Source organism: Rhododendron vialii, chromosome 8a (genome assembly GCF_030253575.1).
Source record: "Rhododendron vialii isolate Sample 1 chromosome 8a, ASM3025357v1".
In the NCBI taxonomy this organism is placed as follows: Eukaryota; Viridiplantae; Streptophyta; class Magnoliopsida; order Ericales; family Ericaceae; genus Rhododendron; species Rhododendron vialii.
In genome coordinates, this window is record NC_080564.1 from 19,562,160 (window position 1) to 19,590,109 (window position 27,950).

General features: G+C 38.8%; 2 protein-coding genes across 11 annotated transcripts; one reads left to right on the forward strand and one right to left on the reverse strand.

Moving 5' to 3' along the window:
* Window positions 1-327: 327 nt before the first annotated feature.
* Window positions 328-13,976, reverse strand: LOC131298488 (inorganic pyrophosphatase TTM1-like). 10 transcript variants are annotated; one of them, XM_058323969.1, is made up of 14 exons: window positions 13,712-13,976; window positions 12,509-12,714; window positions 9,910-10,275; window positions 8,880-8,994; window positions 8,110-8,305; window positions 7,891-8,004; window positions 7,675-7,774; window positions 6,331-6,428; window positions 6,025-6,219; window positions 3,937-4,059; window positions 3,760-3,872; window positions 2,995-3,121; window positions 2,086-2,358; window positions 328-798 (listed from the first exon to the last, which is right to left on the reverse strand). In XM_058323969.1, the coding sequence occupies exons 3-14, from the start codon at window positions 10,247-10,249 to the stop codon at window positions 580-582; spliced, it is 2,013 nt and encodes a 670-aa protein (XP_058179952.1). In that variant the 5' UTR covers window positions 10,250-10,275; window positions 12,509-12,714; window positions 13,712-13,976; the 3' UTR covers window positions 328-579. The 10 variants fall into 10 exon arrangements, with proteins under 10 accessions (XP_058179952.1, XP_058179950.1, XP_058179955.1 ...); XM_058323967.1 differs by having other exon boundaries at window positions 12,463-12,714; XM_058323972.1 differs by lacking the exon at window positions 6,331-6,428 and having other exon boundaries at window positions 7,601-7,774; window positions 12,463-12,714.
* A 10,881-nt stretch (window positions 13,977-24,857) lies between these two features.
* LOC131298641 (uncharacterized) lies at window positions 24,858-25,849 on the forward strand. The gene is made up of 3 exons (XM_058324118.1): window positions 24,858-24,989; window positions 25,032-25,204; window positions 25,246-25,849. Exons 1-3 carry the CDS (start codon window positions 24,858-24,860, stop codon window positions 25,847-25,849), a joined length of 909 nt encoding a protein of 302 aa, XP_058180101.1.
* Window positions 25,850-27,950: the final 2,101 nt, after the last annotated feature.

Sequence of the window (27,950 nt, forward strand, 5' to 3'; positions counted from 1 at the left end):
TGTTAAAGCCGAAACCCAAGGATTCCCCAAGCCCTAAAACTTCAAACTCCTTAACCAAGTCGAATACGAACCACTGAGCTCCTACGAACGCGATTCGAGCTTCAATATACACAAGGATGAATGATTGGAAGGTGTATTGTATGAGTTTTGTGTTGGTTTGGAGGAATTTGAGTGAGAGTGAGAGATATATAGAGAGAGCCGAGAGGGAGAAGAGAGGTCGGGAGTGGGATTTGGAAAAAAAATGATTTTCCCCTCCCCCAATACACGACACACACATACATATATAGCATATATCACACACACACCCTCAAGTTTACAATTCCAACACTTTAGCCCCAAAATCAAAATCCTCCACCAATTCTTTCATTTTATTCCACATAACACATTTTAAATTTATTAAAAGAAATTGCGGGTCTCTACAGGAAGCTTACATCTCTCTCTCTCTCTCTCTCTCTCTCTCTCTCTCTGGGGATAAGGATTGGCACCATGAGTATAACAGCTGCAGGCCCGCAGCAGCAGCAGCACGACTGCAATATATACATATTTCAGAGGAGCAAAATGAGATTTCTAAGTGGGAAATCACTTTTGTGAGGAGAGGGACCGGAACAAAAAGATGCCCAGGCCACCAATAGCCAAAGTTAGAATTATAGAAACTCCAATGGACTCAACATCTATTGTTCTGCTTGTCACATCTGTTCTTCCCTCATGAGACCTCTCTCGTTGGTACTCATTTAAAAGATTGCTCAGATTGTCTATCTGATGCATGATCTGACGTTGACCACGTGCGATAAGTAACACCTGTTCAGGAAATGGTTAAGCAGTCAGATGTAAAGAAATGAAAAAGCAAAATCTTTTTAACATTTAAATTAGAAATCTACACCTTCACAACAATATTATAAATGTTATTTTAGTGTCACGAGTAGAGCTATAAATTTTGCAAAAGCCCAGATATGCAAGCGAAATTTGGCCAACCCTTCAAACTATATAGTAAAGTTCAGCACACGGAACAGGCAAGCCATTGATGTTCAAAGCCAAATTATAAAATGCGTTCATGGAATTTTTTTGATAGCATTAGAAGCTTTTTTAGTCCATTTTCTAGGGAGAATAACCCTGTAGACATAATTTATATATACGTATATTTGATGTCGTCCATCAAGGGCTACGTATTTGAAAGTTGAAACATGAAATGAGATGTAATTCAAGTATCTGGGACTGCACCGCACTTACAAATCATAGCCACCTCTTTGGGAAAAGACCAACACATATGAGTTACACTAAAAAGATAGAAGAAGCTAGAACACAAATTTGTTTCTGACAGAGGCTACAGAGATATTTTACGTCCACATGCTTACCTTTATGTCCACGGTATTTCCATTCTTAAATATCAAGAGGGAGAATATCCGTCCATGATAGTACATAAGGAAGGAAAATTTGCTGCTCCTCTTTCATTTATAACATTCGGGCAGGATCTTCCAATTTTTTGATATTCCCACCTCAGCCCTCTACAACACGTCTTAATGTCATATAGGAACTTCCACAAAACCACTCTCTCTAGAAAGGAAAAAGAAAATAGGACGTAATAATTGATTGCCCATGCCAAGAACTGCTCTTTATTTCCTTTTAAACATGGACACACTCCTCTTCAACGAATTGTTGAGCACAGGTCCATTCAACTCCGTTCCACCTAATGACCAACTTTTTTTTTTTTGGGTAAATTAGCTTGAAATTAAAAGAGGTTAACCGAATGTACAGCCTACACGACCAACTTTTTGTTTCTAAAGATATACTTCCATACCCAAAATTCGACAGTGCTGCCACCTGCTTAGCATAACTAATTATCCACACCAAGAAACTGAAGTCCAAACATCCATTGGAAGGTAAAACTGGAATTTCTACACGAAATGTTTTACTCAGGACATTTTCTGGAGATGCTTTAGATAATCATCGCACCTATTATTTATTCATGCCAATTTCACTTGCAGATGGCTAAACTAAAAAAAATAGAATCTGTATGTGCCAGTCACCTATTTTCTTCTTTCTTCTAACCAAGATGAAAAAAAAAGAAATAGGATGCATTCCACTTACTTCTTCCATGAGTGGGGACTCCTTTGCTAATTGGGAAGAAGATGCTGAATTGGGTATCATCGAACCAGTCAATGAAGCATTGTTTAAGCCGGCCATGAAAAGAGAAGTTGGTGCGTAGCTATTGCAGGCTTCAGCCTGCAAAGCCAAATTTTGTTGGCTAGCAGAAACTTTCCTAACGGATAACTTTGAATTTAGTTCTTCGATACGTGATGTAAAATCATCCATCCTCTCATTCAGGGTTGAAATTTGTTCTGAGAGTTGGGTAATGATTCCCTGAAATAATCAACAGATGAGTTCATGCAGTGAGAATTGATGCTCCATCTGGTTATTTGACAAAACGAGAAAAACATAGCACTGAAGATAATAAAAAACGCAGTGTAGAGGGCAGATTGTTTGTAGATATGTGGCAGTGATTTACTGTTGGCGAAGGTGGAGTTGTCCCAGTTCCTTTTCCTCTTTTCTTGTTGCTTTTACTATTTCATTCGCAGACTGGAAACAAAATTCTATCGCCGGTTCCTTTTCCTCTTTTCTTGTTGCCTTTATTATTTAATTCTCAGTACACTGGAAACAAAATTCTATCGCTCACCTCCCGTCTGGCAAATTTTAATGGATTGAACTAAGAAATATGTATGGAGCATATAACAGAGCACAACAAAGAAAAGTAAATTGACGCTGTGTTTGGAACCTGAAGAAAGAAATGGGAAGGAGGGGGAAAATAACACTTTCCGTTCTGCCCCCCGGTTTGGAACATCAAGAAAGAGCCGAGAAAACAAACAAAACAGCTCACAGGTTCAACTTTTCCTATACTTGCTCTCCTAAATACTTCAGGTTACACTGATTGAGAAGTGCATGCTTCAAAGTTGGTTACTAATTTGAGCAAGTAGCTTCTCAAGAAAGAGATATAATCACCTGGTTAGCAACTGATGTTGCTGGTGAATCTGGGGTTCTTCCATCGTATCTTCTTGTATTAACAGCAAGCTTTGTCAACTTGGACAGATTCTTGTCTCTTTGGGTTGAATATGAGTGTGATATACTGCTGCCAAAAGAAAACACCACCAATGTGTAAGTTTTGAGTGATGACATTAATGCTCCGTTTGTTACGATGTAAACTATTTCACATAACAAACTTTCATGTAAAATTACTTATGCATAAAATAATTTCAGAACTTATATTTTTGGTTGTTTGGTACATTCTTAAAAGTATTGTTAAAACTTCTGATTAAAAAAAGTTCCCTCATGAGCTTCAAAGAGCGAGATAATTGGGAACTATACATGTGTTATGTGTATATATGGAGAGCTTCACTCTGGTGCCTTGCATGCATAGTGGATCAACTCTCCTTTCCAAGTGGATTTATGTCCGGAGTTCACAAAAGTTGAGGAAAACCTGTAAAAAGACTTCCAGAGTTCACAGCCTTAAGTCAATTTACGTTCATTTGATGCAAAATATTTTCCTTGTAAAAGGGTTCCCGTAACTCGTGTGCAACCAAACACTGAAAATTTTTAAAACATTTGTGGGGAAAACATTTTCAGCCCCGACAGAGCCTTAAACACCTAACAAGTTACTACAAACCAGATAATACTGATAAACAAGATAACAGAACACTTCTGACATCTTCAGCCAGATTGTTCTTTATACAAAAAGTTGGAGCTGAAATCATTGTGATGGGGAATTACCGTTTGAGATACTTCATTCTGCAATCTGCAGAAGCTCTGGAGAGAGCTTCTCTGGGGCTTGAAACCAAATCATCATCTATGCTCAACTTTGTCTTCAGATCATCTGGCAATGCCTGTGGGTCGAATCCATAAGGTCCGAGCACATCAAAAAGTACAATCAGTCCAAGAGACTCATACCATAACATCATTAACAAGCTTCTCCCGTTGAATTTGTTCAATATATGTGTGAGCAATATACGAGCCATCTAAACCCAGCTGCTCCGCAATAAATTTGACATACATGCGGTCCCTTCCTTGCACCTACAAAGATGCACGGATTTAACTTGACAGAAGAAATATTTTGCTTCGTTCACCACAGAGCCAAAACCAGCAGCTTCAGCAGAGAAGAGACATTTACTAAAAACTTGAAACAAGAAGAATAGAGTGTATTTTATCACTGTTTGTCCCCATGGCAAGCATTTCTGGAAATTTTATTAACAGATATTATTTTCTCCGTATGCCTCACTCTGTAAACTTGGATCCCAATGTAGGTAGGTAGCAAATATACTGCAAAAATTGGAAGATGGGGTCTGTTTTGCAATCAGCAGAATCAATGATTTTGTCAATTGAGTCCGGCATCTGTCAAGTTCACAGTTGCATAATTGCATAGGGTCTTGCCAATGTATTGGGCATCAAACTCATTTGGTTACGATATCTGACAAAGACCGTACTTGTAGAAGCAGCAACCGCCGACTTTTGCTAAGTAATTTACGCAGTTCACCACTCCTACTGTTTGCTTTTTTAATCATACAGTACAACATAAGTATAATTATGCCCATTAGGAGTTCAAATCTGGGGAACAAAATCTATTTCAACATGACAGCTATCAAAATTAAAATAAAAATCCTTATGTACTGCACAAGATTGGCTTGAACTTTTTTCCCTAGCCTAGAGTGTACATATGTTTATAGCTCTTTGGCACTGGTAATCCCACTTGAGTGAATCCTATTTAAATATTATAGCAGCACATTAAGCCGAACAGGCTACGTATGTTACTCTCTACTCTACTTTACTAGCCATCTCTCAAAACAGCCTTTCATCAGGCTCTTCGTACCATCCCATGTAGCCCCGACCCATTGTCGGAAGCAACGTACAGGACACAGACACGCTCCAGACACGTGTCCGACACTTAATCTCAAAGTGTCCTGATTTTCAAATAGAAGTCCAAGTCACAGCTGTCAAACTCAATTTCCAAACTCATTTGCAATTAAACGTCAAGATTTCAAAAGCGTCACTTTTCTGCACAGACAAGTGGGGAAGTGATGGCGGGTAAAAATCGGGGCACCTTATACTCTACTGATGCAATATAACTGTCACAAAATATGACTATTGAATATAGACATTACAAAAATACAACCGATAAATTAGCATTATTAGAAATATCAACAATTAAAAAGAATAAAGAGTAGACGAATAAAGAAAAAAAGAATTTTAACATAGTGGAGATAGAATAGAGTCTGATAGTATAAATTTAAAAAGGTGACCAGCTAAAATGGAAAAGTGACTCTTGAGGTATAATTTGTTCTAAAATTTGCTAAGCCTGATGCTGATGCTCTTATAGCCAATTGTAAGCCTCAAACAAATTCTACATGTAAGATGAAGAGGTTAGGGAAAATCCAAATGAAAAATGTTATACGATGTTGCCATATAAATTATGAAATTGCCTTAATTGAATTATTATAATCTTGATTTGCAACGATGATCTCTCTCTCTCTCTCTCTCTCTCTCATCAAATTTCTATGCTAGCAACAAATATTTAAGCTTTTATGCTTATTATTGCTGTAAATAATTTACTTTTTCAATTATTACAACTGTAAAATATGGTGTGTACGGCCTCACAAGAGATTTTGCCCTCGTTGAACATGAAGTGTGGCTCTGCTCTTGTGAATCAGTGACTTTTGGAACTGTCATTAGAATGAGTACTTTAAACGAAAGACGAAGACTTCTACCACATATTTCTCAAAGAAGCTGTTGTAAATATATTGCTTGCATAGAAACAAAAATACGTAAAGGAATGACACATTGCTTTTCATGGGACCATGTTCAACAGCATCTAATACTGCATGGCATAAAATAAATGATCTGCAGATGTGAAATATCAAATCTCATCAAGTCGGCAGGTATTGAAATCTCAAACTAACATAGAAAGGGGGGAAAAAAAAAAGCAAAACAAAAACAGTTGCAGAGGACTTCAAACAAATTCTGAGTACTGAAGTGAAATGATACCTGAACGTACTTCCGGTTAAGTTGTTCTAGCCAATCAATTTTCACACATACTCGATCATCAGGGAAGATATGGCTGTATCTTTTCAAAATGGCAGCAATTGTATATCCTAAAGCCATCAGTCCACCAAGAAGGCGCACGCTGACTTCAAAAGTGATTCTTGGTGATATGATGAATGGACTGTCCGTAACCCATTCCTGAAAGCAACAAGTGAAACAGGTCAGGAGACATAAATTTTACCCTCACTCCAATCATTGCAGCACTTCTAGAGCACATTTTCCTTAATAACCTATATAGCAGGGTCTAACCAATCTGTTTACACCCCAAATTGGCATCACAATGAAGGAGCACCACGTGGCATCAATAAGGGTGAATATAAGAGGCCCAAGATGCCTGAAGGAGCTGCCTGGGACAAGTTTGAATGCAAAAAGGGTCAGATGTAGTTACATCCAGCTGGATTTGGCTCAGCCAAAATTTTAGGGGTGTTGTCCTGTGTTTCTCTAAACTCTGTCTAAATGACACAGACTCGTTGTCCCGATTCAATGGCTAGATATAGTTTATTCAGTATGCTGAAAGAAATACATAGAAGTTCATCTTCGTTCGTCATTCTGAACTTGAATTCCCATTCTAGCTATAAATTATACAAAATTCCTCATCACAACTCAACGGGAAAGAAATGCATAAAAGTTAATCTAGTTCTTCATTCTGTACTTCATTGGGATTATGAATTAGTTTTGCAGCTTCCTATAATCTTGAGCAGTAGGCGAGGCTGAAATAATGATGCAGGAGGGGGCAAGCAAAAAACCAGGCAATGCATGCAAACCTTAGTATCCTGTGAAATCCCTCCTAAATAAATATTAACAGAGAACAAGTATCCTGTGAAATCCCTCCTAAATAATCCCACATCGGATGAGGAGTCCCACGCCAATATGGGATATAAGTGATTCACCTAGGCTACTTGTTAACTTGAAGTTAAACTTTTGAGGCCGTGTGGTTCAGGCCGAAGTGGGGACAAGGCCAGCTGGGGTGCTGGTTTTTACAGGTGATATCAGAGCCTACACCAACCGGAAGTGTGGGGCGAATCCTGCGAGAAGACATGCTTGGGTGGGCCAGACAAGGGACGAGCTTGACATGCTTAAGCGGGTACTTGTCTCACATCGATTGGTGGGTGGAAGTTGTTTGACCATTAGGCACAACCAGGACGTTGCGATCTTAAGTGGGGGAGATTGTGAAATCCTAGTCCCACATCAGTGGATTACAAATGAACTATTGGATATATAAGTAAACACACACTGGGTGCAGGTCATTACATATCCTACCTCTAAATTCTGATACAGAGAAAAAAGCGTCATAAGCCCAACATGTTTTCCATTCCAATGGCCAAGAAGCTCTTTAGTCAATCTCCATGAAACAATTTAGTCAACAATAAAATATTGGCATGGTCCTATACACAATAGCCAAATCTACACACTAAATGATGCTCACTAGAAAAAAAAACAGCAGTTGAGACTAATTTGCACAAATTGAACGAGATTATACTATTCTACTGCTGAAGCTTTCAGTTCTCGGTGTTCAAACCTCGAACATAAGATTGTATTTCCCATCCCTGTTCCTCATCCTCAAATATGATTGGCATGCTTCAGGATCTTCACCTGGTGGCAGGAGATATATATCATAAGCTTCCTCTGTGGTTTCCTTGTGCTCCTCCAAAAGAACGGCCTTGATTTGCTCCACACTAACGGCCCTTGTCGACTACAGCAAAAGAAAGCAGTCACTCAGTGCTAGACAAAAGGCCAAAAATGTTAGACCAGACAATTGGGACACACAGTACATGAGATTTCAGTTCATCCCTTACTTAAAAAGTCAACCTTTAAAATATAAGTGGGATTCTGAAATCCACTGAACGGATTAAATTTGTTGATGATTTTTACGTGTGCAGTCTGGAGATCTGGCTCTATAAAAGCCTTGTACATAGGATATACCTGTGTGAGAGAATGTTGATGAGAACTACTAGATGTCTATAAAAGAATTTGAGACAATTCAAGGTATACTTTAGTAATGTCTGAAAATTGTTGGAGTCAGCAAACCGTTTCAGATATTTGATGTATTATTTCTTCAGGCTCTTGTCCAGCACGTTGAGTGTCCCTCAAAACCCGTTTGACTAGGTCAAAGTGTACTCCACCAGTAACAGAGACACGAAGATCCAGCAAAGGACGTAATCTTTCACTCAAGGCATATATGCCTTCAATAATCACAATACAGGAGCTAGGGACTTGGATTGTCCTGTCAAAAACATGAATTTGGTTATGGTACCTGATTTGAGGGCAGACAACTTTCAGAGAAAATTAAAAATACTGAATAAAGGTGTGTATATTCAAGAAAAACACAGGTCATGAAAGTCATAGCAATGGGAATAAAGACGAGACTTCAGGTATGAAGCACAGAAGAGCAGTTCTCACAAAGGATCTTTAGAATTTTCTTAACAAAAAAGGAAAGAAATTCATAAACATTGTGCGTAGCAGAAGAGAGATTTCATTTTTTAGAAGGGCAAGGACGATATTGCCATGCAAATTCCATGCTATAACTGTCATAATTGAATAGGGAAGAAAGCACATGTGAATCACATAAACCTCATTCAACTAAAAGACTAGGTTCACTGAACATCAGCGATCAAAAACCAGAACGGTTAACTACAATTGCAGCAACAGCTTATTTATGAGCTTCAATTATCCATAGAGAAACACATCTGCCCCCAAAAAACAACAAAACAAAAGCCATAAAATAAAAGGAAAACAAGCACACAAACATGCACACTCACAATTAAATTTATGCTTCGTGAAAAAGAAAGATGCACAACCTGTAACCAATCCGAGAGCTAGACTTAAAATCATATATAGGAACCTGAACAGCCTTCCCTTCTTTTAACCCATGGATATTCTCAAGCAATGTGTCATAATCTGTCAATCGCGGGTCTGTGTCAGAAGTCAGAACATGCAAACTATTAGAGCCCTGCCATAATTGCTTTTATTAAACACGTATCTATGCTGAGATAATTTCTAATCTATGTACAATACTACAATGGGAAAGCATGCTTGGTTATGACTTAAAGAGGAAACTAAAACAAACTAAAGTGCATAAAATTCGTAACAGATGAAAGGCAAAATAAGCAGGCTGTCACTTTCCACGCAAAATGCATCTTAATGTTGCTATGCCAACTATCCTTTCTAATGCTATAAAGAAACCACAAAAAAGAAGCAAGCATATAGAGGAAACGGCACTGGTAAAACAGTGGCGGAATCAGAATGTTAACAACAAGAGCAGCTGTTCATGATATTACATACAGCCTCTTATCTTATGCAACAGACGTAAAATTACCAAATCCACATACTTACAAAAACTAAGATATGTAACAATATGATTCCTTTGCACTTACTTTTGTGATCCTTTATGTCACACCAGTTTTGTAACAAAGTGCTTATGGCTTTAAACTTCTCTTTAATACTCAGCAATTTAAGAAAATAACGCACAAGAGTGTATATAAAACTTCTGTACTCCAGATGAACTTAAGAAGGATAATCTCTTCACAGAAAAGTTTAAGGCCAGATTACTTAAAAGAATATAACTGCCAGAAGATCGTCTATAAACTTCAAAGAAAATAATGGCCTTGTTCGTTTTGTAACTTTGGGTATTTTAGTTTTGGTAGTAGGTGGAGAGAGAAATAGGGTAATGATTGGAGAGAGGGGTAATGAGTGGAGAAAGATAGAGAGAGAAATGAAATTAATAATTGGAGAAATAGGGTAATGATTGGAGAAAGATATTGGGTAATGATTGGAAAACAAAGTTAAAACAAAGTAAAATTTGGAAACGAACAAGGCCAATGATTTTACCATCAAAGTTGCCATCAATAATACGGCTTGAATCATTGTAGTTGTCCATTGTTATGACAGCAATGCTGGGCATAAAGTTTAACAACTTCTCTGTAAATACAGTCTTCCCAGCCCCAGAGGGGCCCGCAACTCCAACTATAATTATCCCCTCATTCTTTTGAGCCAACAATTTGCATGCACGGATTACTACGAAGAAACCCTTCTCAAACGAAAGAGCATCTTGGATAGGAACAATCTCATAACGATCAGAGTCCTTTCTCTTAACCAACTGGACTTGATCCCTTAGTAGGCCAGACCGCCGTCTAGGTGATTCCATATTCGGCACAGTATCCTGAGCCATTAAGCCGCTTTTATGTTGGCCCTACACTGTAAAGAAAGAAAAGGAAAAGGCAATTGTAGCAGACTATTATGCTTAAATATTTGTTCCAGAGATCATACAAAAACATAATGGCAGAACTCCATCAAACTTTTCAGAGCATGTGACTACGAGTACATATTTGTTTTCAGCACTGTTCACTGACACTATCATTACCACATCCATCTGCACCAAAATTTAGTTGCAAACCAGGGAAAGTGTCAGTGGAGAATGACCTTGGAGAGCTTTTATGAACAAGAATTAACTTAAGGTTTAGAGGCTAAGGAAGAAATAGTAGTTGCAGGGATACAAATCAGACAGCTACAGAAATCAGCAAGCTGAGTCATGGCCCATGTCCAAATGAAACTAAACAGAGTAAAATCAGCAACCTGAACCATGGCCTCTTTCCAAAAACATAAATAAATAGTAAAGTATACATGGATTTCTAAAGTCTTAGTCCTACAAACCAAGCAAAGTAAGAGTAAGCTTATTTTGGTTGTTTTTCAATGGTTGCTCCCATTGGAGTATTCAAAATCTGGATAACATTGTCACACTGGCACCTTTGAATTCTTGTTTCGTCAATAGTAACACCAACGATGCTTCTACTGTGCCACATCATCCAATAATTATAAGTCTAGCATCAAAAGAGATGTGCAAGTTGCATAATATTAGGAACATAGAAGCAAAATCGTGCTTTTGTCTGGTCTAATCTTAGTTCCTTGTAGGCAAAGAGGTCAACAAGGTTTTAAATTCAAGAAGGAACTTGAACCTAAATCTGGGATATAAACTCCAAGAAACTTCCTACGGGGTAACTGAGGGCCTAAAGAGCCTCTGAGGTCAGTCTGGCATATTCATGCGACACTAAAGGCTCAAAGGGTGACCGCCAAAGGTTGAGAAAGAGAGAGCACAAGGCAGACCATATAGAGAGAGGGTGATCGTAGAGAAACCAAATATTGCCGTGTATTAAGTGGGTAGTAAGTTGTGTGTTGGACCATGACACACATCGTACTACCAGAGCCTAGTGATAAGTCGGGTTTTGTATCATGGGACCTCGAGAGCTGCCTTCATTTCACAATCTTCCTTCGGTCCAGAGCAACTAGGTCCCTCCAAGCCCAGTTGGCACTTCAGGGAGATTGCCCCTCAACGGAACCTCGAAGGTAACTCAGTGTCAACCATTGATGCTGGGCGCTTGATTCCTGAGGGTTCCTTAGCAAAGAAACTCATATCGTGGCTGAAGGCCAGGATCGAGAAGTCCACCAAAGGGGTGGTTCCTTATCCAAAGTATTAAGAGCATAGCCATGCTGCTAAAGTTGTTAAGAGCTTAGTTGCACGAAGTCGGAACGGGAGCAGTAGCGGGTGTGGGAGCAGAGGAGCAGGGGAATATAGAAGCTCCCAAGGTTGGGAGCGTGAAAGGAGCGTGTGCTTATTTTATCAAAATAATTTAGGACAGAGTATTCACTTTAAAAGTACAATCATTTTAGGAAGTAAAAACATTGGCTAAGTCCACCATGAGTCTAAGAAATGGCCTAGTGTTACAATATATGGTTTTCTTTTCAAGATATCATGACCTGGGCTAGATATATGAGTTCATAAAAGACCAATTAATAGAGCCAAGTGATAAATCCTGTTATTCTATACAAAGCTCATACCAAAGCTCCCATCTATGAAAGGAGCGGACTCGCTCCTTAGTTGGAAGTGCAAAAGCGGGCTCCCAAGGTGGGAGCGGCGCCATTTTAGGTGCTCCCTACTACTAAGGTTAAAAGGACTTGCACCTTGGAGTGGGGTATAAAGTATAAACGTATTAGGCCATGTGCCACCTCACGAGGCTAGCATGTGGAACTCCATTGAAAGGCAGCTGAGAAGCCACATGGCGGAATGCCATTAGGTGAAGTTCAGCCAAGCGGTCATGTGGGTGTTGCAGAGCTGATTCCATATAATTACATTTTTTTCAGGTGAAATTAGATTATAGTCCAGCAACTTCATGTTGACCACTCTAAAAACAATTCTGCTGACATCAAGGGCAGTGGCCGATTTGAACATTTCCATCCCCATCTAATAAGAAAAGAAACACCCCCCCTCCCCTCTCTTCAAAATTACCTTACCTTGTCCTTCACCTAATCTAAGTCAAAAACCATCGCCTCCTTACATTGCATAGGTGACAAAAGGTTGAAAGAAGGTCAAGTATTAGCAATACCAACATATTTAAATACATTGGTCTTCAGTCATGACCACATAGGCACGTACTAACTAGCTCCCATGTAAGTGGTAGAAGTGTCAATTGGCTTCTTTTAAATTTCAGTGGGCATCATGGATCCCAAATCAGTTATGCAACGCAGCCAATAACTAGGGGCCGAAGTATCTGAACTGAATCCTCGACTCATTGCCATTCTGTGACTTTCTGTTACACTTGCTTGAGAAAACCATAAGTTATCTTTGACAGCCCCAGCAACCTGCAAGATATGCTTGAAGTGATGCATTTTCTGTCATTACTCACTAAGGCATCAAATCTTCCAATTTACCGCATAGTTTAAAGTACTAGTAATGGGAGCCACATGACAATATATAATAGCAGTACAAAGTCATCAGTAGCTATAGCACTTTACACCCTCTAAAACAAAAGACAACAGCCGGACAACATACACACATGTCAATCTAAACTTTTAGCCAGGGTTAAAACAATTACTCTTTCCTATCAAATTCCTACTCTTTCCACTGGAGAACAACTGCTGGATGAACAAAGAAATTATCGCAACATGCCAATCAACCCAGGTGCTCAGAACTCTACACGAAGAAAAGATCTAATCTTTCCACTATCATTGCATGACTCTGGAGTCTGGACATATAGACCATCAATTCTCAATCAATGGTGCTTCTTTATTAACATGAATTAGAAAACCAGAAGTCACCACCCGAAGACATTTGATAGTTATATCCTTGAAGCCCAAATCATTTGAAGGGCAAAAAAAATGGAAAGCAGAAATAAAATGGAAGCAACTTCAAAGAAAAAGACTGAAAATTAAAGCGACACACAGTGAGAATCAGAAAAATTAATAAAAGAAACATTCAAATAACACGTTACATAGGTTCTGCTACTGATCAATGACAAGAAAACGAGCATAGAGATAACAGCCTAACAGGGATGTATTTCAAATAGTTCAACAAACATACAAACAAGTACCTAAATAATGAATAGAAAACAATAACAGATTTCCAATCAACAACTATTCATAGAACCAATTCCAATCATGCAACTTCAAATTTAAATACAGACGGCAGAGAAGTCAGAGCAACAGCTACCCAGAAACATAAAATTCAGAGACAATAAAAGCACCCACAAAAAGAAACAAAAAAAATCCTCTTACATTAGTGAAAAAGAGTACCCAATAACCATAAACTGGAAATCAGTTGTGACAGAGACAAAAAATAGGGAGTGAAAAATTAGCAAACCTTGACAGTTCAAATACAGATCGTCCTTGAGCAAATTAAGTGGTTAATATCGAGATTCTTGAAGTTCTTGAAGTGGGTAAGAGTGTGGATTTGGGCGTGAAGTTTAGGCAGGAAGGATGATCATGGAAGGGAAGGGAAGCGACGGGATCTTATTTTTCGAGGGATAGTACCCATACAGAATAGAAAACGTGTCCAGAAAAGAGAGATCAACGATTCAAATTCACATATTCATTTTTTTTAATATTACTCCTACAGGATAAAAGATAAGATGTGAATTTAAACCGTTAATTCCAATTTTATCATGTTCTCTTTTCCTGTATTCTACTACCTTAACATTTTTGTATTTTTTCAGCCAAAGGACAACACACCTGTGCAAACGTGTCCCCGGTCTTTGATTTCGTCATCTTTGAACTTCTAGTCCCAATTGGAAAAAAAACTTGGAAGAATTCCAAATTTGGTAGGAGTACTTAGAAAACACTATTATCACTGCCATTAGAGGAAGCCTTCAAATACCATAAAACATGAATACAAAAGAAGTATTATCAAAGTCATAGAAATAGTGTACATGTGGAATTTGTTTTTATCAAAGTGTAGATATGTATCACAAACCTTAACCCTCATTTGACGGACAAATAAGGTTTGAGGATGAGGAAGAAGAGTAGATAAGAGGTTAATATGTTAGAATGATAGATTAGTTAAGGGGGAGTGATTAACTAAGAAGAGTTTATTTGGTAGTTAAAATTGATTAGATAAGAGTAAACTAAAGTGAGGATTTACTTAGGTGCTCCTTGTAATGAGAAATACAATAAGGGAAAATGACGGCCCAAGACGTGTTTTGATAATTAATACATGTCAATGACATACTGAGAACATTTGTTAATTCTGAAAATGTCCTTGGAGGGTATTAATTATCAAACATGTCATTGGCCGTCATTTTCCCATACAATAAGGGTTTGGAGAAATTTGAGAGGCATGCCGGTTATTAAGCCCACCAAAATAAGTTTATGGCAAAAGTACATAAACACCCCTCACCTATCACTTTGTCCCACAGAGACCCTCTCACATTTAAAATCGCCCATACAGACTCCCTCAACTACTAGAAATGAAAAAATACTAACTCTTTTAAGCGAATGGAGGAAATGACTAAGAAATCCTTTTTATATTATACCCTTATTTGTGTTACAATTTTGGTATTTATATTAACCCCTCTCTCTCTCATCACTGATTCACCACGCCGCCCCTCTTTACCACCGAATGACCACCACTGGAGCCCCACAGCCGCCCCACCACCAACTGGAGCCCCCACCGACGCCGCCCCAAATCAAACTCACTTCTTTGTCGAGATTCCTTCCCCCACCCCACCCCCCCCCCCCCCCCCCCTTTTTTCTCTCTATCAACGGTTTCAGATGACCCACTATCTTCCATTTTTATGTAACGTTTGGAACTCAATATGTTTCGTATTCCACCCTTTTGTTTGTCGATTTTATGTTTCTGCTCATCTGTTGCGTTGGTAAGCCGTTGATCTTTGGTCTTCTTTTCAATTAATTTATGGATCTATTTTGTTGAAATTTTTGAAAAACTGGGTTTATTTTATTTTGTCGAATTGATCTATACATAAACCAGCTTACATACTTGATTGCAACCTTTTGAATTGTAAATTTCATTTTGAAGTTGGGTTTGTTTAGAAGGCTACCGTGGTTGATCTGTGGGATGCAATTCATAAGTGAAAGTCGGATATGCTCGTAGTGTTTATGAATGTGTTAGATATGAACCAGAACCAAAGTTTCAGTGTTAGATGAAATGGGTATCTTTGGTTGGGACTTGGGAGTATTGTTAAATAATGCTCAAAAGTTTTAGATCTGTTTGCTAGTTTTGGGTTTTGATTAGAGGCTGTTTTAGGAAAGAAAGAGAAGGGTTAGAGCGGGTGTATGTATGTAATGCAACAAGGATATTTTTGTCCGATTTATGGATGAGAGGGTTCAGCACAAACGATTCTGAGAAGGAAGGGTGTCACTTGGGTAATGGGGAGTAGTTGAGGGGGTCTGTATGGACGATTTTAAATGTGAGGGGGTCTCCGTGGAACAAACTGATAGTTGAGGGAGTGTTTATGTACTTTTGCCAAAGTTTATCCTTGGGGTGGGATGCGTTTAGCTTATTCTTAGGGTGGAATGCGTTTATCTTATCAACCGGATAAGCAACAAGGGAGGAACCAAATACTGGATAAGCGTAGGCATAGATTATCTTATATCCCCGAAGTCATTGTCCCCTTCCCTTCTCCACCCGATCCCCTTCCCGATCCCCTTCCCTTCTCCACCCGCCAAATGGATCGTAAGAATACTAGCTTTTTATTGCTGGTGTGCTCAATGCATCACCCCTTTAAAGCATCTCTAGTGAGTGTGGTAGGAATAGTTTTATGTCAGATAACACATGGCTTAAATGACTATACTCTGATTAGTCTTTCCAATGGGTGACCGAAGGTTAACTCCAAAAAACAATATTAAATGTTGAGATATCTGAAATATTATCATTAACTTACTAAAGTGGGCTCCAACGTCTCATCGATGATTCCGTTGAAACTTTTAAACTATTGATTTGAAAGTATTTCCGTTATAAAATAAATTTTCAAATCATTGTGTCACACCCCAAAAATGAGAAGTGACCGGCCGTGAACCATGAGACTAACTCATGAGACACGCAGCCTGAATAAATCAAATTAACCGAAAATCAAATTAAATGATCGCTTTTTGTTATTAATCAAATCCAAAGCCAAATGTGTCTCAATCATAAACATGGGGTACAACCATCCCATGAACCAAACAATATCCAGTGGTCCAACAATAAAAAAAAAGAATTTGTTATCTGACAATTGTTTTCAATGTAGAAGCGATTTTTAAAATAAAATTAGAATGAGACACCCTGGTCAACCAAAATAAATTCCCGAGATGCCGCTAGAGTCCTTTCCTAACTCCCCAACTCGCCTGAAAAAGAAGTTGGAATAAATCCATCAGCTGACGAGCTCAGTGAATGGCAAAGCATGTATATTAGAATAAAGTTATGAATCAGGGATCAAAATAATTTACCATGTCAACATAAATTTGGCATATGCAGCGAGCAACAAAATAATCCATTAATCCAATTGACGATTTATCCGATAAGTCTTAATGGTGATCACAATACAACCTCCAACAACAATGGGGAAACACAACCAAAATCAATAGTACCAAGTGCTAGTGAATAAATGTCTCATAATTGGATCTAATATCAAATCATAGAGTCACCACGAGTAGGCAGCCCGTGGAACTTTTCCCTAAGAATGATCCGATCAATAACAACCATTGAGCATTAGGGTCACCGGCCTAATCCGGTTTCTTTCCTAATTGTTAGAGTCACCCGTACACAGAGGATTAATTTCCCTGGACTTCCAAAATATGTTCCCAATAATAGCCATAAAGTTCTCACCAAAAGATTATTTGATCAACAAATAGTTTCACCAATCCGCATGCCAATTTCAAGAACCAAATAAAATAAATTCATGTTCCCAATTTCAATCATTAATTTTCTAAAACAATAATTTAAGGGATACGGGGAAGTTCGCAAATACGTAACATGCTTAACCACTTTCCTGAATCCAAAGCTAAAGCAATCGAACAACACAAAACGATCATAACCTGAACAAAGAATCATTTGGCTATATTATCACTAACTGTATCAAGTATAATATTATCTACTGTAGCAAAGTAGGACTGCCTGAAAGAATGCTTAACTAGCCTAGACTAATTAATTAGCTAGCAAACCAAAAACTCTAATTCCTAAGTCCAAGCTAGTTCCACGTACACATGAACAACTCAATATGCATTTCAAGTGCCAAAACTGAAAACCCACCTGTTCTCCCTTCAATAAGACAACTTGTCCACACATGCATCAAACTTAGCCCACTGCATCGACACCATTTAATTCCTCTACTGGTATTAATATTCAAATCATCTCACAAATGTGCAATATTTAAGCAACCCCAACTGACTACCACCGATCACCGCCACACACACCACGCCGTACCTCTCTCTCTCTACACAAACAAACCCCATTAAACTAGTCTCCAACCCAAAGGCTTGACCAATCCATGGAACAATTAATATACATCACAACAAAAGGAAAATATTACCTCTGATCGGTAAACCCGAAGAAAACCACCTTGAAACTCATCGACTACAACTTTGACTTCGCCTGCTGTGACTCTTTTCTCTCAAAACGATATCTCTAATGTAAAACAAAACCCTCCTCAGCTTACGTATATAACCCTAACTATTACGCTTAAAAACCGGCCACTACTCCTGTTGCCCTAAATATTACCTAACTAATTAATTAAAATTTAGATAGATAAATAGAAAAACAAATTTACTTATTAACCAATCCAAACTAACACAATTTTATAGAATTATCATCCAGTACCACTATTTTACCCAAAATCAATTGAATACTCCAAAAATTATAACTGCGACAACAATACCCATAGCACACATAAAATAATTAATTGGGACCCACAACATAACACTTCCAATTAATAATGGCCCAAATAACTAATAAGGTAAATAAAAATTCTAGGCCGTAACACATTGGCTTTTTTAGCAAAATGAAAGCCACCTCAATACTTGAAGAAAATCCAAGAATCATTACCACGCAATCATTATCCCATAGTTTTTAGTTGGTTTACATTGTAGTTGAGGTAAAACTCACCTCTCAAACTCTAGTATTTTTCATCTTCTTAAATCAGTTTCTATAATACCCCTATTTTTTTAACACCCAACTCAATCAATAGTTAACTCTCTACAATTTGATTATAATTTATTGTCACAATATATCTTCAACCCGCAATGTTATGTCCCTCCCAATTATTCTCAATTTTGTACTCATCAACCTTCCCCAAATTATTATTGTGCAACATGTTGAAGTGTTTTAACAAAAACTTTTTATCTTGAATAGTCAGTATTTAAAAGTAATGAGGAAGCTTCAAATATTATGTAGGTCAATTATATCACATATATTTAAGAGTGCAATTGTTTTTCGATTCAAGATTTTGCGCAATTAGAATAATAATGATTTTGATATTTTGTGCCTAACCGTTTTAAATGTTGAAGGAGTTTTCGCTGTTTGATTTTAATTATAATCCAAATGCTTTCACTACGAAAGGTACCATGTCAGTTTTCAAATTAGAGGTTTTAAGAGCTGGTTTATGAATTGATTTGATGTTAAAACGCTACAAGTACCATTGGAATTGGAACCGATGGGCTTGCGGGGCCCACTCTGAGTGCCTTGTTCCTGTTGTATCTCCTGATTTTCTTGATTTGCTACCTCGTTTTCTATATTGACCTTCTTTTGAGGAGGATATTCCCTCTTCAAAGTTGGTGAAGCTGGGTTGGTTGGTGTGTTTCTCTTAGAAGCCAACCATGTCCTCCCTTCATTACTTTGGCTGGTGGCAACCAAGGCTTCCTTTCCTTGCTTTGATTAGAAGCCATCCAAGGCCTTGATTGTTCTGATTCAAAGCTTTTTGCTCCATCCTTTTAGGAAAAAAGTCTGCTTCAAGCATTGGAAAATGGTTCTTCTCAACACTCCTCTGAGGTTGGTCTCTCTTAACATAACGGGCCACTACTTCTTGTCATGGCACTTCGAGGTTGACCAATGTATGGTCTTCCTCTTCCAAACAGGGCTGTGTTCATACTAACATGCACCTACTTGTTTTGCCAAACTTTTACGCTGTCTGAGCCAAAGATGTTGACAACTGACATTAGTATCAACCTCTTCTATCTTTGGTAAGGGATTAGCATCCATTCCCATAACTTTCTCTGGAAATTTGATTCTCACTTTCCTAATCTGTTCTTGTATCCTGTCATGAAAAACATTACAATTCTTAGTAGAATGACTCCAGGAATCATGCCACTTACAATATGTTTTTTCTCTCTTCTCTTCCAAAGATGGAAGTTTGACGTCAGCAGGCAATTTAATAAATCTTTTTCTTAACAAGTAATCAAAGATCTCATCAGCTTTAGAAATATCAAAAGAATAAACTTTATTACTCCCTCCATCCCAAAAAGGATGACAATTTTTGAAACTCGTGTCATTTTTCATCGCTTATATCTTTCAATCTATAATATTTTTCACGAGTTTGAAAACTTTGTATAATAGAATTAATCGAGAATGATCAACCAAGATCCATATTGCACATATTTTGAGATCCATATTGAAAGATATAAGGAATTGAAATTGACACGAATATCAAAAATTGACATCCAATTTGGGACGGATGGAGTAATTTCTTTCTTGTTAAACTTCTATGCTATGGTGGTGTCCTTTCAAACTAGACTATCACACACACATGGATTATGTTCAACAATTTCGGCAGCATCAATCTCAAAGCTAGGGTCTTTATCTATGTGGTGTCAGTGGGTCAAATCGTATTTAATAAAAGGTAGGAACTTTTGAACTTTGAAAGTACCTGGGGATTGCACTTGGGTCTGGAGGAAACTTTTGAATCTCAGATCTTTGGTGTAGCCGTATTGTAGAGACCCATATTAAATTTTAATAATCTTGATGTTTGATAAGTGCTTGAATTGCAAATTATGTGAATGATATGTGGTTATGTGATTTGGGGTTATTGTGGTAAGATTGTTAATGGATGGGTGCAAGTGTAAATTACAAGTGTATGGCTATATATAGGTGTGTGTGTGTGTGTGGTGTAGAGGATCACTTTCTCTCATCCTCTCAACTCATGCCTCTCTCTTCTCTCCACCGGCTCTCTCTCTCACTCTCACACTCCCACAAAATCTCATCCAATAACTCAAAACCCATGAAACTTAACCTCTATTTCACCTTCTACACGTGATTTTGGGCTCGTAGTCCGTTGGGTTAAGCTTGTAGAGGAGTATCCGGTTGATTCAAGATTTTCGGAGTTAGGGCTTGCTTGATTGAGCTTGGGTTTCGTTCTTCGACTTTGAGGTAGGGATTTCTCACTTATATTATGTGTTTTACGTGTTGATTTGGCGTTTGAATCGTGCCCTAGATCGTTGCTTTCGTTGTTGGATTTGTTCTAGTGAAATCTGAAAATCATGCACTGAAAACCCAGGTCCTACTGGTAGGAGTTTTGGCCCTACCGGTAGAAACGCTGTCCAATAGTGTCATTTTGTGAAATTCTGGTCTCCTACTGGTAGGAGGTTGTGTCCTATTGGTAGGGATTGAAAAATTTGCATTTTTGGCAAAACTTCGAACAGGCATAACTTTTTCATTCTAACTCCATTTTGGGCAAATTTTATATTGAAATTCATGTATCAAAAATATACTTTCTAACGGTAGTGGTCTCATAGCCTAATTCTAAGCCAATAAGGTATGGTAGCCAAAATAAGGTGGAGATGTTCGTATACGTCGGGTAATCCTTTTTCCTTAGAATTGTTTAGGTGAGACACAGATGTTCTTAGGTTCGCCTGAGTACTTAATTGAATGGTTTGACGAGGCTAGTGGTATACTTAAGGCTTTGTATGGTCGTTGGGTTCCATATGAGTCTTTTGACACTGAAAACGAGGATTTAGAGAACATAAGGAATATACATGGGCAAAAGTTGTATGTGTTGACATGAGATGTGAAAAACTAACACGTAGAACACGCCTTTGAGTTAAACAACGCTAGGCGTGGATACATGATACATTTTCCTTATGTTTGATATCTGGTACATCTCTTGCGTAACTTGTATGGTTTTATGAGTTGCAAGGTGGAAGTCTATGAATCGTTGAGAGAGAATATCCCCTTGATATGTGAATGCTTGTATGGTGATGAGAAACTAATAACGTAATGATATCGAGTTGACTGAGGTGAAATTATTCATACCACTTCTATGTGAATAAGTCTTCGTTGTGAATTCATTATATATGATTAAGATGAATGGCTGAGTTGTGAAGTGTATTGGAGGAATTTTGGTACGGTGATCTATACTACGTGATGTGATTCAGTTCCTTTAGTGATGGAGATACTTGTAGGGAGTAGTGGGACTCCATAAACAGCCCGGAAAGAGCACTTGCTTATGACGTGTGATGTGGGATTGCAACAGTGATGCATATGAGTAAACGTAAGGGTTTGTTTGATGAATATACAAGAGAAATGATTGGTTGTCGAAACAACACCATAGAGTCATGTATCGATAGGTCTTTTTCTTTAAATGCGCGTTGTTATGACTAAGGTGAAGTCGATGAGCGGATAGAGTATTCGGAATAGGATGTTGTGGTTAGCCTAGAACCTTGGTGTGTAGTCATTATGTTGTATTATCATGAACGACGGTGAGATATCTATTATTTTCCATTCCGTTTTAAACTTGAGACATAGTAATTTACCTACAAAAAAAAAAAAGTTTGACGAGGTTGAGAGCTTCCCTCTCTAAACCTAGAGAAAGAATGCACTTCCTCAGTCAAAATCCACTACAAATCTGGTTTTGGAACTCATCCCACTGATTAAGTTTGTGGATCAACAACTGGGTTTTGCAATCCATCAGTTAATTCCAAATCGGAGGACCGATTTCCACTATAGGTGAGAGGAAATCAACGCTGGAGCATCCGATTTCTTCCACCTGGAGCTCACATTCGCAATTCAACCTCACAGAGGAGGGGCAGAGGATTTAGATCCAGAAATACTCGTCCAAGAACTGAGCATCCGATTCGTCCTGGGGTATTCACATCTGGACATCCGGCCTTCGATTTCCTTGCCAGATCTGCCAACTCCCACAGGAGATAACAAGCCACCAATGGGTTTAGTTCTTCATTTGCTGTCGACTAGAAAGGGTCAGTCTGCTCCATCTCTCTCATCTAATGGAGTTAGGTAAGGTTCTGAGCCATCCTTGATCTGCAGCAGATTATTATTGTTTCAAATGAACACATCATGGAATTAACCGAAAAGGGGATCTCCTTATTTTCCATTGTTAACTGGATCCAATCTATCTGTCTTCATTGTATCATGAAGTGGGAGTGATTAGTGAACTTTTCGGGTACATAAATGAAATTGTACTTAACAATTAAGACACAGAGTGGTAAATCTAGGTCTCGGTTATGGCGTTACTGATGCAGGACAGATTTGTCCTGCGTAGGTGAGGTAATGGTTGAGCTAATGGTGTGCTTCATCTCTGCTGGTTCTCAGTTAATTGTAGAGCAACCATGAGGCAAAACAATGAAATCTGAAGTATAAAGGGTTCTCGCTGCTACTGCTCAATAAATTTTGTTACACAAGAGTTTGGATAATAACCTATGCTAGTACTGGCTTATGATTTAGTTGAATATTTACTGCCAAATGTTGATTATTGCTGGACTTATGGGCCAGCGTACTATTAGTATTTGGAGTTTCAAATCAGGTGCTGCAAACTGCATCATCAAATGTAGTGTACTTCGATACAGTGACACTAGCCCAATTTAGTTACTGGGCACATATTGCCCAATTTGGGGCTCACATGCTGTGCAATTTGTTGTGGAGCTCTATTAAATTCCACTATTCTTTGATTCACTGGCCTGGTTCTTTAACGTAGTGTGGTGTGATCAGGCTATCTTTGACTAGATTGGTGGTTGTGCACTGATTGAAAAGGGTAGCCTCTCGGGCTGTCATTGACTAGATTGGTGGTAGTGCACTGATCAAAAAGGGCAGCTTGGTTTCACCTGCGGTTCGAGTGGCCTCTTTTGTGGCTCCTCTTTCTGTCCCTCTTTTAGATTATAGCGAGCCTAGGGGATTAGCTTGAGGGAGTAGTAGTCTGGATGGAGCATTAGTTTTGTGGTTTGCATATCCCATCTCTGGAGACTATGGTGTTTGGTAGTTGGCTGAGGGCGGGTTGTTTTCTGGCGAGCCTTTGGGATTGGATGAGGGAGTTTTAGGCCGGATGGATTGGGCATGGTGTGCAGGGTGGAGCCCCCTATCGGATGTTGTCATCCCTGGTTTGGTTCTTTTCTTAGTGCCTTGTTCCTTTGTAGTAGTTGTTCTGCCTTCCCTTGAAGCCGTTTTACGATGCTGATGCTAGTTGTCAGTGATGGTTATCATTTGATCATTTCTGACCATGACTATTTATTTTATTTCCTAGCCTGACGGGATGTGCCAGGTAGTAGTTAGCTTTCATGATATTCTACTCGTATCACTTCATATCATACCCCGTTGTACTATCCTTCCACTTAGATGGATAGTGCAACAGGGGTATGATCTCAACACACATAACACCTTTGTTATTTTCTTAATCTACCCTACTCTCCATGCGGGTTGTGCATGGATTATCGCACTTTTTTTCAATTTTTTTTTTCCTTTTCTTTTCCTCCCTGGGGTATGCCCCTTGTAGGTTGTACATTCGGTTAATCTCTTTTAATTTCAAGCTAATTTACCAAAAAAAAAAAATTTACCTACTTTATTCATTCTTCCTGTCATCCCATTTGCATATAATGGTTGTGTAGATTTCTCTATTAGGCTAGCGTAGCTCAACCAATCATATTTTAGGTGTGATCCCGAAGCAGTAACATGGAGCGAAGTGCATGCATTCAAGTGCATATTTTCGAAAGAAGTTGTAAAAGTGACTCATGGACATTTTGGTAAATCATGTTTGGAGATGTAATAGAACCTTAACTCAGTTTCTTTTAATGATGTAATATGTTCAAACTCTTATGGGGTATTATGTAAGATAATGTGAGGAGTTTTATTTATGAAAAGTTATCTTTATTTATGTAAAAATCGAGGGCGTGACAACTTGGTATCAAAGCATAGGTTTAGAATACTTCGAGACCGTGGGAAGGCTTTGAGTCTCATGGGTTCAAAAATCATTGCATTTTGACATGACTTGTGTGTTGCTGAGTGATTGACTTGCATCCAACTACGTGGCATTGCATTTATGTTACCGTATAGTGGCGTAGAGTTGTTAGACAGGATTGGTGGAGTTGGAGATTCGCAGTGTATCTTTTTTTGATGATCTCTTCATTGTTTCTTTATAGTGAAATGCCTCCGATGCTTGAGAATAGACGTGGTAGGATTGAGAATCCGAGAATGGGGACAGGACAGAATCAGCTTACTAGGGAAATTGTAGTGGCACTTGCGGCAACAAATCTTTGCAACCACCTCTTAGGGATAACGCGGATAGTCGGGCCAGGTAGCCATGCGAGAGTTTAGCCGTAGAAATCCACCTCAGTTCGATGGGGAGAGTAGCGATCCCCTTGTGGCCGACCATTGGCTTGCACAAATTCGTAAGATCTTCAATGCACTTAAGATTACGGAGGACGACCTACGGGTGAGTATAGTCGCTTGTCAACTTACTGGTGAGCCAAACTAGTGGTGGGAATCCATTTTGGGAGTAAGGAGAGACGCTAGGAGGGCGGCTAAAGTTGCAAATGAGGAAATCAAACCGGTTGAAGAGAGTTTGACATGGGCTGAGTTTGAGACACTTTTTGAAAACCAATACTTTCTGGAGTCATATCGTGAACAACTTAGAAACCAATTCGAGAGGTTAGATAAGGTGACATCGCTGTTTTAGAATATGCTACTAGGTTCCAAACATTGTCTCGTTTTGCGCCAGAATCAGTTGCAACAGAGGATAGAAAATGTAGGCATTTTGAGAAAGGATTGCATCCGTCTGTTAAGAAGTTTGTGGTAGGTCAAAAAATTGGGGGGTTTTCTGACATTGTCAAGTGTGCTAGGAGTATTAAGTATACGAAAGAGACACCAGAGGAAGTGAAAGTATGGGAGCCGAGACAACGAACTGTTAGAATGAATAAATCTACAAAAGGGTCTAAGAACCAAAGGAGGAAGAGACACAGAGAGCAGTGTCGGTCCACCTCGAGCCAACATAGTTCAGAACCACCTAACTTTTCTAGAATGTTAGGAGTTTTGTCTGGGTCAACGATTGTGTGTTATCGGTGCTGTCAGTCGAGCCATCGAGCGATAAACTGTCCTCAGGAAAGGGAATACCATGGTCAGAGGCCACTTTGTGCTTGCTACCGGTGTTGTCATTCGGGATACTTAGCGGTAGATTGTCCACAACTGACGAGCAGAGGGAGTGTACAAAGAGCCATGGGGTCAGGTCATGCACAAAATATCGAATTGCAAGGTAACGTGAATTCATATGATGATGTTATGATTACTTATGCATAGTTGAAATGCTTACTTGCCGAATGATTGTCATTATGAAAGTCTATGGTCCATTCTAGTATTGATTAACATTGCGGAGTGATCTAGGTGAACTAGTTTGATAAAATCTAAGTGGATGTGACAACGTGGTGAAATGGATAAAATGGATAGAAATTGTGTAGGGAAAATTTGAAAATGGCACATGAACTTTGTACCAAATGTCACAGAGACACCGGAACTTAAATTTATTTCAATTAAACACCTGTACTAACAAAATCCCCAAATTTAGACACATGAACTTAAGTTTATTTCAATTAAACACCTGTACTAACAAAAAACCCAAATTTAGACCCCGCTGTTATACTCCGTCCCAAAAATTGCTGATATGGCATCTCCAACCCGTTTAAGTTGCCCCATTACACGTGTTTCCAACAGGGGACGATGCACCCAAGTGAAACCCATCATTAGAAGTATGCCGAGCAGAAAGAAGAACTGGGTTTGGGCAAAAAAACATGGTTTGGAGGGAAAATGACCTTAACCTAATTGATTTCCCTCCATTTCTCTCTCTAGAAGTCTGCCTATTGTTCCACCGTCTCCCTCACTTTAACCCAAGACCTGAAGTCTGCCTCTGGGTTTCGCTTGGGTGCATTGTCCCTTGTTAGAAACATGTGCAATGAGGCAACTTAAATGGGTTGGAGATGCCATGTCAGCTATTTTTGGGACGGAGTTTAACGGCGGGGGTCTAAATTTGGGAATTTTGTTAGTACGAGTCCCCTTCTCCTAAGGACCACCTTAACTTAATAAAATAAGGACTATCCTTTCCAGATCGAATTTCAATGATCCGAGCCGCTCAATGTGTTCTGAGCGTGATTTTAAGGGTACACGCGAGAAATCAGCAAAAAAAAGATCGGGAAGGGCTTCATCCGAGCAGTTTTTGTTTATTTTTTATCAAACGGTTCAAATTAAAACTGCTCGGATGAAGACCTTCCTGGTCTTTTTTTTTGCCGATTCCTCGCGGATACCCTTAAAATCACGTTCTGAACACATTGAGCGGCTTGGATCATCAAAATTCAAACGAAAAATGGGAGAAATGGAGAGGTCCTTATTTTAACTAAAATAAGGACCACCTTATTTGAAAATGACTGTTGTTAGTACATGTGTTTAATTGAAATAAACTTAAGTTCAGGTGTCTAAATTTGGGGATTTTGTTAGTACAGGTGTTTAATTGAAATAAATATAAGTTCAGGTGTCTCTGTGACATTTGGTGTAAAGTTCAGGTGTCATTTTGAAATTTTTCCAATTGTGTAAGGTCTTGCGAGATTGAAATGAACTTGATTACTAATGGGCTTCCGAAAGCCATGAGTTATGAAGTGATGGACACTGTGTGAGCTCGTGGTTGTTAAGGGTACTGTGTGAACCCGCGATGGTATTGGGGCACTGTGTGAGCTTGTAGTATCTTGGGCACTGTGTGAGCCCGTTGTCATATTGGGCACTGTGTGAGCCCGTGCTAACTTGGGTACTATGTGAACCCGTTGTTGTATTGGGCATTATGTGAGCCCGCCGAGTACTGTGTGAGCCTGTTGATGTGCTGGGTACTGTGTGAGCCCATCGAGTACTATGTGAGCCCGTTGATATGATAATGTGTTCGGTGCTATGTGGGCCATTAGCTGATATGGCAAGTCTGCGGACCGGTTGGTTTATTGAGGTATTTTGTGTGTATCCAATGTGTTACTATTTAGCTTCGACCTACTTGTTAGACCTATCATGCAATCTTAGTGTGTGAAATATGTTCTTAGTACACGATGCTAGATAGATGATAACGTGATGTGTGGATACTTGCTACGTGCCAAATAGATGATCAATAGAAGGTGTTTGAGTGTGGTGACTCAACTCTCTTTTTTTGGGTAAAATAGCTTGAAATTGAAAAGAGGCTAACCGAATTTACAGCATACAAGGGGCATACCCCAAGAGGAAAAGAAAGACAAAAAACAAAAAAACAAAAACAAGAGTAAATAAAATTGCCTATTCCAAATGGCTACATGGTCTAAATGATTTGCGATGTTTCCAATCCATCCAGTAAGAGGGAAGGAAAACAAATAACATAATGATAGCAACAAAATAAGAT

What these genes read in the sequence shown, in the direction of transcription:
- LOC131298488 (XM_058323969.1), bottom strand. Translation starts at nt 10,249, where the DNA reads ATGGCTCAGGATACTGTGCCGAATATGGAATCACCTAGACGGCGGTCT. An exon ending in ATCCCACTTATATTTTAAAG is followed by an intron (nt 7,775 to 7,890) that starts GTTGACTTTTTA and finishes CTTTTGCTGTAG; the next exon opens with TCGACAAGGGCCGTTAGTGT. An exon ending in TATATATCTCCTGCCACCAG is followed by an intron (nt 6,429 to 7,674) that starts GTGAAGATCCTG and finishes AACTTGTCCCAG; the next exon opens with GCAGCTCCTTCAGGCATCTT.
- LOC131298641 (XM_058324118.1), top strand. Translation starts at nt 24,858, where the DNA reads ATGCGAGAGTTTAGCCGTAGAAATCCACCTCAGTTCGATGGGGAGAGT. An exon ending in TTACGGAGGACGACCTACGG is followed by an intron (nt 24,990 to 25,031) that starts GTGAGTATAGTC and finishes GAGCCAAACTAG; the next exon opens with TGGTGGGAATCCATTTTGGG. An exon ending in CTTAGAAACCAATTCGAGAG is followed by an intron (nt 25,205 to 25,245) that starts GTTAGATAAGGT and finishes ATATGCTACTAG; the next exon opens with GTTCCAAACATTGTCTCGTT.